The 12,873-nt window shown below is 26.0% G+C and overlaps 9 protein-coding genes across 9 annotated transcripts, besides 15 other annotated features; 5 read left to right on the top strand and 4 right to left on the bottom strand.

Annotated features, from left to right (window-relative positions):
• Positions 1-400: 400 nt before the first annotated feature.
• Positions 401-486: a sequence feature (AT_rich).
• Positions 487-503: 17 nt separating this feature from the next.
• On the bottom strand, positions 504-3,614 carry EDI_334670 (uncharacterized protein; the record flags this gene model as incomplete). The annotated part of the gene is made up of 1 exon (XM_001741698.1): positions 504-3,614. The coding sequence occupies one exon, from the start codon at positions 3,612-3,614 to the stop codon at positions 504-506; it is 3,111 nt and encodes a 1,036-aa protein (XP_001741750.1).
• An 86-nt stretch (positions 3,615-3,700) lies between these two features.
• Positions 3,701-3,746: a microsatellite.
• A 105-nt stretch (positions 3,747-3,851) lies between these two features.
• EDI_334680 (60S ribosomal protein L27-A, putative) lies at positions 3,852-4,271 on the top strand (the record flags this gene model as incomplete). Its single annotated transcript, XM_001741699.1, has 1 exon — positions 3,852-4,271. One exon carries the CDS (start codon positions 3,852-3,854, stop codon positions 4,269-4,271), a length of 420 nt encoding a protein of 139 aa, XP_001741751.1.
• A 156-nt stretch (positions 4,272-4,427) lies between these two features.
• On the bottom strand, positions 4,428-4,928 carry EDI_334690 (uncharacterized protein; the record flags this gene model as incomplete). Its single annotated transcript, XM_001741700.1, has 2 exons — positions 4,428-4,745; positions 4,800-4,928. The coding sequence occupies 2 exons, from the start codon at positions 4,926-4,928 to the stop codon at positions 4,428-4,430; spliced, it is 447 nt and encodes a 148-aa protein (XP_001741752.1).
• Positions 4,747-4,790: a sequence feature (AT_rich).
• Positions 4,929-4,974: 46 nt separating the features above from the next.
• Positions 4,975-5,024: a sequence feature (AT_rich).
• Positions 5,025-5,588: 564 nt separating this feature from the next.
• Positions 5,589-5,957, top strand: EDI_334700 (elongation factor 1-delta, putative; the record flags this gene model as incomplete). Its single annotated transcript, XM_001741701.1, has 1 exon — positions 5,589-5,957. The coding sequence occupies one exon, from the start codon at positions 5,589-5,591 to the stop codon at positions 5,955-5,957; it is 369 nt and encodes a 122-aa protein (XP_001741753.1).
• Positions 5,958-5,979: 22 nt separating this feature from the next.
• Positions 5,980-6,021: a sequence feature (AT_rich).
• Positions 6,022-6,200: 179 nt separating this feature from the next.
• Positions 6,201-7,883, top strand: EDI_334710 (uncharacterized protein; the record flags this gene model as incomplete). The annotated part of the gene is made up of 1 exon (XM_001741702.1): positions 6,201-7,883. One exon carries the CDS (start codon positions 6,201-6,203, stop codon positions 7,881-7,883), a length of 1,683 nt encoding a protein of 560 aa, XP_001741754.1.
• Positions 6,651-6,701: a sequence feature (AT_rich).
• Positions 7,148-7,216: a sequence feature (AT_rich).
• Positions 7,508-7,543: a sequence feature (AT_rich).
• Positions 7,884-7,970: 87 nt separating the features above from the next.
• EDI_334720 (uncharacterized protein) lies at positions 7,971-9,995 on the top strand (the record flags this gene model as incomplete). Its single annotated transcript, XM_001741703.1, has 1 exon — positions 7,971-9,995. One exon carries the CDS (start codon positions 7,971-7,973, stop codon positions 9,993-9,995), a length of 2,025 nt encoding a protein of 674 aa, XP_001741755.1.
• Positions 9,365-9,388: a sequence feature (AT_rich).
• Positions 9,655-9,690: a sequence feature (AT_rich).
• Positions 9,986-10,062: a sequence feature (AT_rich).
• Positions 10,063-10,074: 12 nt separating this feature from the next.
• EDI_334730 (uncharacterized protein) lies at positions 10,075-10,794 on the bottom strand (the record flags this gene model as incomplete). The annotated part of the gene is made up of 1 exon (XM_001741704.1): positions 10,075-10,794. One exon carries the CDS (start codon positions 10,792-10,794, stop codon positions 10,075-10,077), a length of 720 nt encoding a protein of 239 aa, XP_001741756.1.
• Positions 10,795-10,957: 163 nt separating this feature from the next.
• Positions 10,958-11,682, top strand: EDI_334740 (uncharacterized protein; the record flags this gene model as incomplete). Its single annotated transcript, XM_001741705.1, has 3 exons — positions 10,958-11,138; positions 11,186-11,440; positions 11,489-11,682. 3 exons carry the CDS (start codon positions 10,958-10,960, stop codon positions 11,680-11,682), a joined length of 630 nt encoding a protein of 209 aa, XP_001741757.1.
• A 10-nt stretch (positions 11,683-11,692) lies between these two features.
• Positions 11,693-11,741: a sequence feature (AT_rich).
• A 47-nt stretch (positions 11,742-11,788) lies between these two features.
• EDI_334750 (uncharacterized protein) lies at positions 11,789-12,420 on the bottom strand (the record flags this gene model as incomplete). The annotated part of the gene is made up of 2 exons (XM_001741706.1): positions 11,789-11,998; positions 12,046-12,420. 2 exons carry the CDS (start codon positions 12,418-12,420, stop codon positions 11,789-11,791), a joined length of 585 nt encoding a protein of 194 aa, XP_001741758.1.
• Positions 11,977-12,040: a sequence feature (AT_rich).
• A 133-nt stretch (positions 12,421-12,553) lies between the features above and the next one.
• Positions 12,554-12,602: a sequence feature (AT_rich).
• A 119-nt stretch (positions 12,603-12,721) lies between these two features.
• Positions 12,722-12,873: a repeat region.

Raw genomic sequence — 12,873 nt, forward strand, 5'->3', positions numbered from 1 at the left:
TCTATGTTCTATAGAACTAAACTTTAATTCTTTACTTTTAACTATTCCACACACACTCCATATTGAACTCTTCTTTGATTCAAGTAAATCTTTTAAAGGAATACCATTATCAGGAATACAAGACAAATTTCTAGAATCATTGTAAGGACGTCTTTTTCTATTAATTAAAAGATCTAATCTTTCTTTTTCTAACAATAACTTTTTATATTCTTTTTCTATTTGTTGTTTTCCAATTACATAGTTAAAGTCATAGTTCCCTTTTTTTAAATTTAATAACTCATTATATTCAATATCATATTGTTGATTAATAATTGACTCTTTAAAAATTTGACTATTTAACTGTTCTATTTCAGACACTAAATTAGCAATAGTAATATCTTCAGCACTCATTGAACTCTTCATTTAATTATTTTACAGTTTAAGTATTTTATTTTGATAATTATAAAAATAATTTTTTTAATTAATAAAAGAAATTAAAAAAATAAACATCATTAACTGGGTTATTATTCTTTATTATTAATTTGTTTATTTAACTGAATTGCTTGAAGTTGAACACATGCCATTTTATTAATACTTCGTTCAAGACAAACAGGTGATTGGAAATCTTGTTCCATTTTATTAATCATACCTAAACATTTGATAAGTGTTTTGAAAATTCGAGTGTCTTTAAAGTCATTAAATTCTTTTGAGTCTTTATTTTCTATCATCATTTTATAATTCATTTGTTTTAATTTATTAGCACTTGGACATTTATTAAGAAGTTCTTTTAATATTATACTTCGACAATTTTGTAATACGTCTTTATTTCCACCAACAACTTCAACTATAATTCCAGCAATTTCAAAACAATTAATTTCAAAACCTTGTATTTTCTTTTTTAACCACTCTACTCTTTTACTTTTTAAATTATCTTCTAATCCAAACATCTCCCATGCATAATGGATATATACGCTTGAATTAAAAACATCTAATATTTCTGTTTCAAGCATTGATAATATATTTTCTGTCCACATTGTATTATTCCAGGATAAATAATTAAGAATAACAGATGCATCTTTCTCATCTCTTAATAGCATCATTTTTAAGACATTAATATTTAGATCAATTGAATTAATTTCTATAGGATTTGGGTGTCTAAATGGATTTCCCTCTTCTCTATTAACTAGTGTGTATGGTAAAAATACTCGAAGAAATCTTGTAAATGGAATTATTGACTCTGACCTTTCAAAAGATTTTGAAGACGGGATTGATAAAATAGATTCTAATAACTCTGACCCTATACATTGATAGGATAATTTTGGAATAGAAGAAGCAGCAATATCAGTAATATCATTTAATACCTCTGGGTTATTAGTTTGTAGAAGTTTTAGTTTAAATAATGGCAATGCATTTTTTGGATTTTTTATTGTTGCTTCTCTAAGAAATTTTCTAAATAATTTTGCGTCATCAGCACACCAATCAATATTATCGAGATACTCAAATGGATTAATTTCATTTAATAACCTTTTCTTTAAATAACGATATGCATCTTGTTTATTAACATTTTTATAACATTGCTCCATATCTCTTAAGAGATAAATATCTCCTTGATTTATAGTGACTTCTTTCATTAACGGAATATATGATAATGGATATGGAAATCTTGGAATATTAAATAACGGTAATTTTCTATAAATCAAAATTCGTGGTGTAAATGATGACATTCCAGATAACGCTAATTTTAATTCCAATTCACTTACTTTTACTTGTAAATTATTTTCACAAACAATATACTGTCCGTTCTTTCGGATAACAGCACGATATGTATCTCCTTCTCCAAATATACCAGAATTTAATTGATATTTGCACCCATCATTTGTGAATTGAAGCGGAAATTCTTCAGAAATATTTGGCATCACTCCAACAATAAAGTAGTCTTTAGGGATAATCTCTCTTTCGATGAATGAAGAAAAACTAGTATTTTGATGTACTAATAATGCATATTTTATTTGTGATTTTTCTGGTATAAGATGGGTTGAAGGATTAAGCGATGAGTATAATGCAAAATTACTAATATACTTTGTACCTCGAACCCATTCTAGAAATAGTTCTAAACAAGAGATCAAATTTAACGCACTATTTGTTTTAGGTTCTTCTACATCATCTAACTCATATTCTTTTGTTTGTAGCTGTTTAAATAATGAACTAAAATACCCTACACTAATTATTTGAATCGGATTATTATTAAGTGTTTGTTGTAATTCTTTTAACCCTTCACTAACTAATTGAATTGAACCTTCAGGTTTATTTGTGATAAGCTCAGTCGACATAAATGCGTATAAAAATGATGATACGATTGTTGAGTTTGGTTGAAAGAAACAAAATCCACTGCAATAATCTATTTTATCAATCTCTGATTTTATTGAGGGGAGGTATGACTGAATATTATAAATTGGATTATCTTCTAATAGTAAAATTCTTAAAATTGGACTTTCAAGATGAGTAAGTATTTTAGCGATCTGTTCCTGAGGCTGGTGTGTACGAATAAGATAGCAATAAGATGAGTCTTGCATTTCTCTTGGTTGAGGTGAATCTAAACATTTATAAATATTTAAGTAATTATCAGGTGTGAAAAGTAATGAAAGTGGTGTTGAAAAGTAAACAGATGATGATGAGTAAATAGTAGGAATTTGAAAATTAAGTAATAACGAAATAACATAAATAAGTAAGGAATATAATGATATTTGAAGAATTTCAACTTCTGATGTACTAGAATTAGAAATAACAAAATTTAATGTTTCACAAAGTGTTGAAACTAATTCCCTATTAATAAAATATGCTTTATCATCAAGTTTTTTTGAAGTGTTTAGACATTCGATTAATGTTGGAAGAACTATCAAACATCCAGGTAAAGTTAATATATTATCAACGTTGATATAATCAAAAACATTTTGTTTAGTATCTCTAAAAAGTACAGGAATAAATCTAACAGTATAAAGATATTGATCAATTTTAATACCGTCATAAACATAGCGTAACATAGCATTAACATAATTCGGAAATGATTGTTTAATATAATCAATATTATTTATTTCTGGAAGAAGAAAAGGATTTTCTTTAAACCTTTTAAGAGATTTGTCAGCCAGTAACTTTTCATTATTAGAGCTTTCTTTACTGATTAACATTGACTCTGTAATTATACCTTTGTCAATATACTTTTGAACTTTTTGAGGAGAAATACCATATTCATTTGAAAATTCATTAATTTCTTTTGAGAAAGTAGAGTTATTTTCTGTTCTAAATTCAAAACGATCTGAAGGTAAAATATACATTTGATTTAATGTTAGTGAACAATTAGAAAGAGGTATTGAATGAAAGAATAATGTTCCTTTGGCTTTATAATATTTACTTATCACGTCAACAGCAGTATCAAACAATGTCACTCCAGGAAAAAGAAAAGTGTGTGGTTTTGGAGAACCAATATTAATAATAACAAATGGTTTGTTTAATTGTGTAACAATGTCAGAGTGAACAAATTTATTTGATGGTGAAACACTACGCTCAACGGAATTCATAAAACTTGTCATTTGAGAAAAGAAAAAAGAATCACTAATGAATGGTGGAAATTCGCACATACCAATAATTTTAAAGATCTGATTGTATTTAATTAAGAGAAATAAGAGAAAACTTGAGGTATAAAACAAAAATGTTATTTAAATTTAAGAAAAAATAAAAAATAAAAATAACGAAAAAAAAGAAAAAACAAATTCTTAAGAATAATTAAAAAAAAGTTAGTCTAAAACTAAACAACAAAACCCCAGGATTTTCTTAAATACCCTTCTGAACTAGAAAAAAGAATACAAGAGAGTAGCATGAGCAAGATCCTTGCACCAGGTCGTGTTGTTATCATTCTCTCAGGAAGATTCGCTGGTAAAAAAGCTGTTGTTTCTTCAGTTAACCTTCAAGGAACCAAAGACAGAAAATATGGATTTGTTACTGTAGTTGGAGTTGAAAGAGCTCCATTAAAGATCACTAGAAAAATGTCTGCAAAAGTTCAAGAAATGAGAACTTCAGTTAAGTCATTCTGCAAGGTTATTAATGTTAACCATGTAATGCCAACTAAATACACAGTTAACCTTGAACAATTCAACCTCATTAAACAAGTTAAAATTAGTAATTTTGAAGCTGGTAAAGTTTATCCAATTTCACAAAAGAAGGCTATTTCTTCTCAATTTGCTGAAGAATACAGAAAGGGTAAAGAATCATGGTTATTTACTAAACTTCGTTTCTAAGTGAATTATTACGTTTAATCAGTTAAATAACTAGCGAATGGTTAGTGATGAGGTTTCGTTTTATTTTCAGGGTTTTTTCTTTTTTTATCTTAAAATTCTTTGTCATCTTTTATATATAAAACGAAAAGACAATTAATGAAATCGAAAAGAATTATATTAGTCAGAAGTAGCAGCATATTTGTTGATGAGATGACCAAATGGGGGAATAGCAAAGAAGACTTCTGAACGAGCACGAAGAAGAGCAATGACAATAAGGAATATTTTGAATATGAGATAGAACAAAACATAAATCATCATTACAACTTCAAAAAATCCACCGAAAGCAATGCAAGTCAAATAGAAAGGGAATGCTGCAATAAATAAAACAAAGAACCAAATTACTCCTTGAAGAGCAACCGATCTGCAATAAACATTAGTCTTTTCTACAAAGAAAAGAATAGCAGAACTTAGTACAAAGAATGATGATAAAAATGCCTATTTATTTTGTTATAATTATTATTTTTGTAAAAAAAAATTTAACTAACAAACTTCTACAAATACTGGAATACCTGTTGAAGTGACTCCAAGTCCAGAGCTAAAGGATTGTTCATTGTTGTTAGTGTTATTAGTAATAGAAGGGGTTTGTTGTTCTCCGTCCATTATTCCTCTTTTATACATTAAAGTTTTTATAAGTTTTGGAAAATTCGTAGCAATAAGAAAATTGTTTTTAATTTTTTTTCTTAGTTATTTTTTAGAAAAACTATAAATTTATTTGATTCAATAAGCAATTTATGTTCTTTAATTACTAAAACTGTCTATTAGATGTAAATTGTTTATAAAAGATTATTGAATTCCTAAATAAAAATTGCAGTAAATGAATCAAAGATTTGTTACATACCTTTACTCTTACAAATTAGGAAAGAAATATAATGAGATTTTATATAATAAAGTCTTCGTTAATAAATAATATATTTCGTTGAGACATAAAACAATTAAGCAAGTAAAATGAACCAAATGATTAAACCACAAAATTCTTCTTAATAAAGAAATTAAGATTAAAAGTAATAATAATGCCTATTAAATTAATTGAGTTAAAAAAAGATTTTCTACTACAATAAAGATGATAAAGAGAGAAGGAAATGTGTATTCAATTATCTGATGATCTTCTGGTGATTATCAATAGAATTATAAACCCTAAATTTTAAAAATAGATCAATAAGAATTGAAGAATGAAGTAAAGAAATAAATTATCATATAAGTGTTAAAGAAAGTCGAAATGAAATCATAACCTAATTTTTACAACATCTAGAACTTAATAGTTCAGTTAAAGGAAGAAAAATGGCTGACGATATGGACTTATTTGGAGAAATGACCCCAGAAGAAATTGAGGCTGAAAAGAAAAGAAAGGAAGCTAAAGAAGCTGCTAAGAAAGCTGAACCAGTTGGACAATCTCAAATTGTTTATGATATTAAACCATGGGGAGAAGATACAAACCTTGAAGAAATGGAAGCAGCAGTTAGAGCTATTACTAGAGAAGGACTTGAATGGAAAGGATCAGAAAGAAAAGACGTTGCATATGGTATTAAGAAACTTACTATTATTTGCAATGTTTTAGATTCAGTTGATACTGAGTCTGTTCAAGAAGAAATTGAAGGACTTGAGGACTATGTCCAATCAGTTGACATTGTCTCCTTTAACAAGCTTTAAAATAACTTTTTTAGGAGTGTTGATATTTTATAGTTATTTTTTGTGTTAAATAATAATAAAATTAGGTTAAAAAAGAAGAAAGAATAATAAGTATTATGAATGAGTGTAATTGATATAATTTTTAAGAAAAGAATAGTCACAAGTAGATAATAGAATTAATAAGCATTAGAGCAAATCAGAAGCTTCTTAAATAGATATAGAAATAAGTAATATTAATGGTTTAGATCTCTGAATACTTATTTTATGTTTCAACATAAAAGAAAGTCTTCTACACCTACAGAAAGATTAGGGACAGTGTCAATTCAAAATAGTCTAAAAGATAAATTATCTTTAGGCATGTCATTGTCTGGAGAATTCAAAGATAAAATTAAAGATGAGATATATTTTAAAGATAACAACAGTGATGAACAATATATTACTTTTTTAAAACAACTACAAAACACTAATGAAATTCAATTTGTAGAGATAGCTAATCATTTAATTGAGAAAAATATGTTTTTAATAGAAGGAAAATTTAATTGTTGTTGGAAAGTAACTGTAAAAGATGTTAGAATAATTATATGGCAAATGAAAGAATGTAAAAGAAAAATATTATCAATAATGTGTAAATGTATTAGTGATGAAGAATTAGATGAAGTTAATGAAAAATTACCAGTCCTTCAAATATGTTGTTTTGGACATGGAAGTAAAACGAATAATTATAATTTTATAAAAGAAATAATTTATAATTATAATAGTATTTTTGATGTTCAAGGAGATCCTTTGTTAGATAATCAATCTAGTATTGAAGAAGTTTCAAAAATGAAAATATTAGAATATATGGTTGATCCATTTGCTCCAAAAGATTTTATTGTTGATGCTATGTATTCATTATATTTATTTTCATCTGTTGATGAAGTTTGTACATTTATTGCAGGTGCACATACAGATCTTTTGTTTGCATTATCAGAACAAAATGAAATAGAATATAAACTACTTCAAGAACAAGTTATTTTTATTAGTAGGTTACTTTTTTCAATATATTCACCAAGTCTTCAAAATAAAAATACATTAAAATGTCTTTTAAATCCAACATATCCAAAAGATTTTAGGAAGTTTATAGAAAATATTTATCAGGGAATTACATCAAATTATCTTCGTTTTTCAAAATCATTTAATATTATTGGTGATTGTTTTAAAGAACCTAATAGATTTAATCAAATATATAAAATTAAATTAGGTAAATCATTAGATTTATCAAAATTAAATAAAAAAATAAAGAAGAGTGTTGGTTATTTACAAGAAATTAAAACATTTAATAAAATTGTTCTTGTTAATTTAGAACCATTCTTTATAGCAGAACAAATTGCATTATTTGATCACAAATGTTTTAATTTAGTTGAAGTAAAAGATTTAGTTTATTATGAGCATAAATCAAGTTTTAAAAGATATCAACAAACGATGGAACGTTTTAGCCAAAGTATAGAACAGTTAATAGAAACAGAAAGTGATATTGATTTCTTTATTTCAGTATTTCATGGATTATTTTTTTATAATGAATTTAATGGGGCATATTTAATTTATAATGTATTATCAAATAAAAAAAAGTCAAATCCTATTCTCTTTAATAAAATAAAGAAGATTTCTAATTCTTTATATTCAAAACTAGAAATATTTTTTAAAGAAATTAATGGACATGAATTATTTTGGATTTATTATTGTTCTTTACCTCTTTTTACCTCTAAAGTTCCTGTTGTAGATTTTTGGTTAGATCGTATTAGAACTGATGATGTTTTAACTTTAGATTTTGGTGAACGTTTAAATGCAGAAAAAATTAAAAAAATATCTGTTGACGTACAATTATGGATTGAAGCAAAAGAAACTAAATTCATATTTGACGAAATAGACACAGTAATGAAGTACTTTAATAATTTAGCTTATTTGTAATTTAATCTTCTTCATTTTGTCTCAGTTTTTTTTTATATTAAAAAGTTAGTTCAATTGAATCGAACTAGAAAAGTTCATATTTAAAATATGAAAGTCGAAAATATTCATTTAAAACAAATTGTTCAATATTTAAAATCAATTGATATATTTTCATTAATGTGTGTAAATAAAAGAATACTTAATTGTATTCGTTCATTAGATCATTTACCATATTTACCTACAAGATTTCTTTTTTCTTTATTATCAGATTATTCTAAAAATGTCGTTCCAGTAATTTCTATGGATTTTAAGAATTCTTTCATCCCACCTAAAAACGTTAAAATATTGTTTCGTCAAAATACAACAACACCACTAGTTCCTCCTTTAATGCCAATTCGTCAATACATTATTTCATTAAACATTCCAATTCATCCAAAATATTTAATTGATCTAACTACCTTTCCTTTATTAACTAAACTTACTCTTAATATCTTTTCTCAACCCTCTGAACTTCCATCTTTAAATTTAAAATCATTATTTATTCATTTAAACTCTGAAAACCAAGTCTCTTTTTTATCACAACTTACCTCTATTAATGCTGAAATAACACATGTCCAAATTCACTCACCTACTTCTGAATCAATAAAAGAAATTCAAAAACATTTACCAAAAGCTGTTATTGTTACATCAAAAATTTCTGATATTTCTTTATTAAATAAGGTAAAGTGTATTCATAATTATATACCAATGAATGGCGTTATGTATGAATGTACTTCTGTACCGGCTTCAATTGCATTTCTAAATGGTAATTTTATTACATCTAGATTAATAGAAACTGCCTATGTTTATGGTAATTTATTATCAATACCTATAGCTCCATTAACATTTAAAGAATTATATTTAGTAAATTTATCACTTCCAAAAAGAGGTTCAATTTTCCTTAGGGGAGTAGAAAAGTTAGTTATTGGTTCTTGTAACAACTTAGTTGGTATTGAAGGTCTCGAAAAATGTCCTTTGAAACATTTTGTTTTTTGTAAAAATAGTTGTTTGGCATCTTTAAAAATGCCGACAACATTAACATATCTTGATGCCTCTGATTGGAAACCTTTAACCCTTCCATCATTACCTCTTTTAAAAACAATGAAAATAAAACAATGTCAAACATTTAGACATATTACACTTCCACCTAATGTTGAACATTTATTTGTTGAGGGTTGTTCTAAACTAAAAAGAATAACTAATTTATGTGATATCCAACTCATTTCATTAGAATTGATTGAATTACCTGAATTAACTTTAAGTATTTTACCATCTTGTCTAAAAAGTTTATTCATTAACAATATTCCAATATTTGAATTAGATTTAAAAACATTAAAAAATTTAGAAATTGTTCGTATTGGGGCATGTAGTGATTTATCAAATATTATTTTAAATAATGAAATTCAAGAAGTTGAATTAACTAACTTAAATAGTTTAACAACATTTATATATACCTCACATTCAATTAATAAAATAAATATTTTAATGTGTGAGTCATTAACTTCTATTAATGTATGGTGTTCTGAAATTCATATTAGTAATCTTTTACAACTCAAAGAAATTAAATTAAAAGAGTGTAAAGGAATTGAAGTTATTTCATGTAATATTCTTCCATCTTTTGAAGATTATGTTTATGAATTTATTATATTAAAAAAAGTTTCTATTAAAGACCGTTTACCAATATCTAAAAAAATTATACTTGATTCAATCAACTGTTTATTTGATTCATTTGATTTTTCAAAACAATTATCTGATATAATTAAAGTAAAGAATATTAAAAAATTAAAATCAATACAACTACCTAATAGTCTTAAAAAATTAACATTAATGGGTATTGGAATAGAAGAAATTTCTTTACCTTCTTCTCTTGGTACGTTTCATTTATTAAATTGTGGTATTAAACTTTTAGACATTCCAACCAAATGTACTAAACTTAAAATTCAAAAATGTAAAGAATTAACACGTCTTGATCTTCCATCTACTTTGACTTATCTTAAAATTAAAAAATGTCCAACTGGATTACTCTTATCATCTTATTTACCAAATCTTCCGTATGAATTACTCAAGAAATATTGTGTAACTCCTATTAATTAATTATTTTCATTTTTAATTTATTTTTTTTTGAAACATAAATTAATAAAATAAAAATAAGATAAAATATCAATCAATTATGTTATTGGAATACTAGTGGTGTAGGTGGTGTCATTGGAATTTCAAGAACTGAGTGATACTCAAATCCAACAAATTGTGCAATTTGTTCACAAATTCTTCTTACTTTATTGGGGAAGTCAGTAGAATTATCAATAATAATTTGGTGTGGATGAATTGACCATTTTTCTTCAATTGTATAATCAAGAGCAGCAGCTTCTTGTGGACGTTCTCTTCTGGCTGGATTAGATTTTCTATCATAATACTTTAATGCACCAATGGCAGTAGTTCTTAAATGAAGAACAAGGTCATACCTGTTTTTACAAAATGAGTCATAATCAAATCCTCCTTCTTTCATAACTTTATCCCAATTATCTTCTGACATATAAGCAGCAGAATCCATACTTCCACGATCAGAAAGAATTAATGTAATCTTTTTATTAGTTGATTTGGCATAAGTATAAAATTGATCTTCCATAGCTAATTGGCACCTAATTTTACATAATTCCCAACATAATTTTTGTTTTTCAGATGCATGAGCAGGAAATCCTGCTCCTGAATTAAAGAACATAGTTGAATTCTCTTGGATATGAAAGACTTGAATTCCAAGTGGTCTAAATTGATCTGCAATTAATGATAATGAAGTTGTTTTTCCCCCTCCTGGACCTCCAGTAAGTACAATTCTTACAATTTTAGGTTCTTCTCCTGGAGCACATTCTAGTGGATCCTCTGTTAAATTGCTCATTAAGACAATTCCTCAAACCCTAGTTTTTATAATAGGGGTTTCTTGTTTCATAATTAAATTCTTTTTTTTTTCTGATGTTTCAAAAATGCAAAATCTAAAATTTTTGGAAAACTTAAGAAATAACAAATTTTTATTTAGATTGTGTCAATCATATCATCTTACAATGGAAGAAGAACAACAAGATAGTTACGAGACTCAATATTCAAATGGATGGAGTGAAAAAGAAATGGATTTAATTAATAACCTTAAATCTGTTTATCAAAGTGCTATAACGAAATTTCCTCAAAACGAAGAATTGATAAGAAGATATAATTATTTTTTACAAGGAATTAATGATCAAATAAGTTTGTATTCATAAAGTATTTAAATAAAGTTATATTCAATTGTTTAGATGAAAGAGCATTATTAAATTTGGCGTTAAGTCTAATGCCTGAAAAGAAAGAATTTGTTTGGAAATTATATCATGAGTTTGAAGAAAAATGTGGCACAACTGAATCGTTGATGGAATTTGAAGAAAGGTATATGGCAGATACAACAATGGATCAAACATCTAATCAACACTCAAAATTTACATTTATTTGGGTTAAAGACTTATTTACATATCTTGATAAAAAACCATTTAGTGAAGAAGATGATATGGATTATGGTTTGTTATTATATTCATGTTATTGTTTATAATAAAGTAACTGTTTAGATTCTATGAAAGAATATTTTGAAAAAGCCTCAAAGTTTGAAATAAATAATCAAAGAAATAAAACTAAAGCTGGAGATGAAAATGAGAAATTAACACAACTGATACAATTATTGCCATTAAATTATCATGGACAAATAATTGATGTTGATAAATTAATAGAAATCTTATCTGAAGAATCTAATGATTTTATTTAAATACCATATCTTTTTATTTATTTTATATTCTTTTTAAAATAAAAAGAAAAATATTTTATCGAAAGAACGCTACAATTGTATATATATATGTGTCTTTATATTTTTTTTAATGAAAAATTACTCTTCCTTTTTTGGATTCATCGTTTAATGTACTATCAATCTCAGCAACTACATCCTCAATAAAAACACTTCTTTGGGCATTATAAAACCTATCCATAAAATAAAAAACATCCATTGGAATTTTTTTACTTGATGAATTGGTAGGGATATTAGTTGGTAGTCCTGTTTGTTCACTTTTAATATTTTCTATTAAACTCTATTTATTAATTATTTACAATGAATAACATAAATAAAAAAACAAACAATATAGCCTGCTTTTGTGTTATTAATTTTATCTTTAATTTGGGATGGGGATTTCTTCATATAAAAATATTTCTGAAGGTCATCTGAAGAGTCCTTTAAAAAATCAACAAAACTAATGGCACGTCTTAATGCTAACTGCCATTGTCTGTATTTAAGCATAACATATTTTGTGGAGTTTAACGTCCAATTTCTATCAATTTTTTTAACTGTTTTAGTAAGTTTTTGATTTTCATAGAAGGACTGAAGGGGTTTTAGTATTGGAGTTTTTGTGACAAAAGACATTTGTTGATCACTTCTGACACTAGGGTCCCTTATTATAGTAAAACAACTTCTACCTTGGAGTGAAATAGGGCGAAAAGCAGATGGTGTTTGCATTGAATTGTCTTCTGTTGGGAACTAAAAATCTAATTGAAAAGAAGTCAAAGAAGATTTAGAATAATAAGAATATTCTTTTTTTTCAGAGGTTTTTAGTTATTTAGAGTTTAGCAAAAACTGTTTTTGTTCTTAGAATAAATAATATAATATTTTTAGTAATATTTTTATTATAGTTTTTTTTTCAGTAACAGAAGACAGTCTGTTGAATGAACAATTTCTTTTTAATTTCAATTATTTTTTTCTTAACTCATCCTAATATAATTTTAGATTTTTCAATCCTTCTTTCTATTTTAAAAATAATAAAAAAGTTAATTAAGTATTAATAGAACTTGTGTCTATTGTTCCTGGCTCAGGGGAGACTAATCCCGTCCCTTCGTCTTCGTCTTGTAGTTCAACTACATATGTTTGGTTGTGATCTCCACAGTGCTCCATGACGTCCATCATGTTTTTAAT

Source organism: Entamoeba dispar, genomic scaffold (genome assembly GCF_000209125.1).
Source record: "Entamoeba dispar SAW760 scf_1105229463907 genomic scaffold, whole genome shotgun sequence".
In the NCBI taxonomy this organism is placed as follows: Eukaryota; Evosea; order Mastigamoebida; family Endamoebidae; genus Entamoeba; species Entamoeba dispar.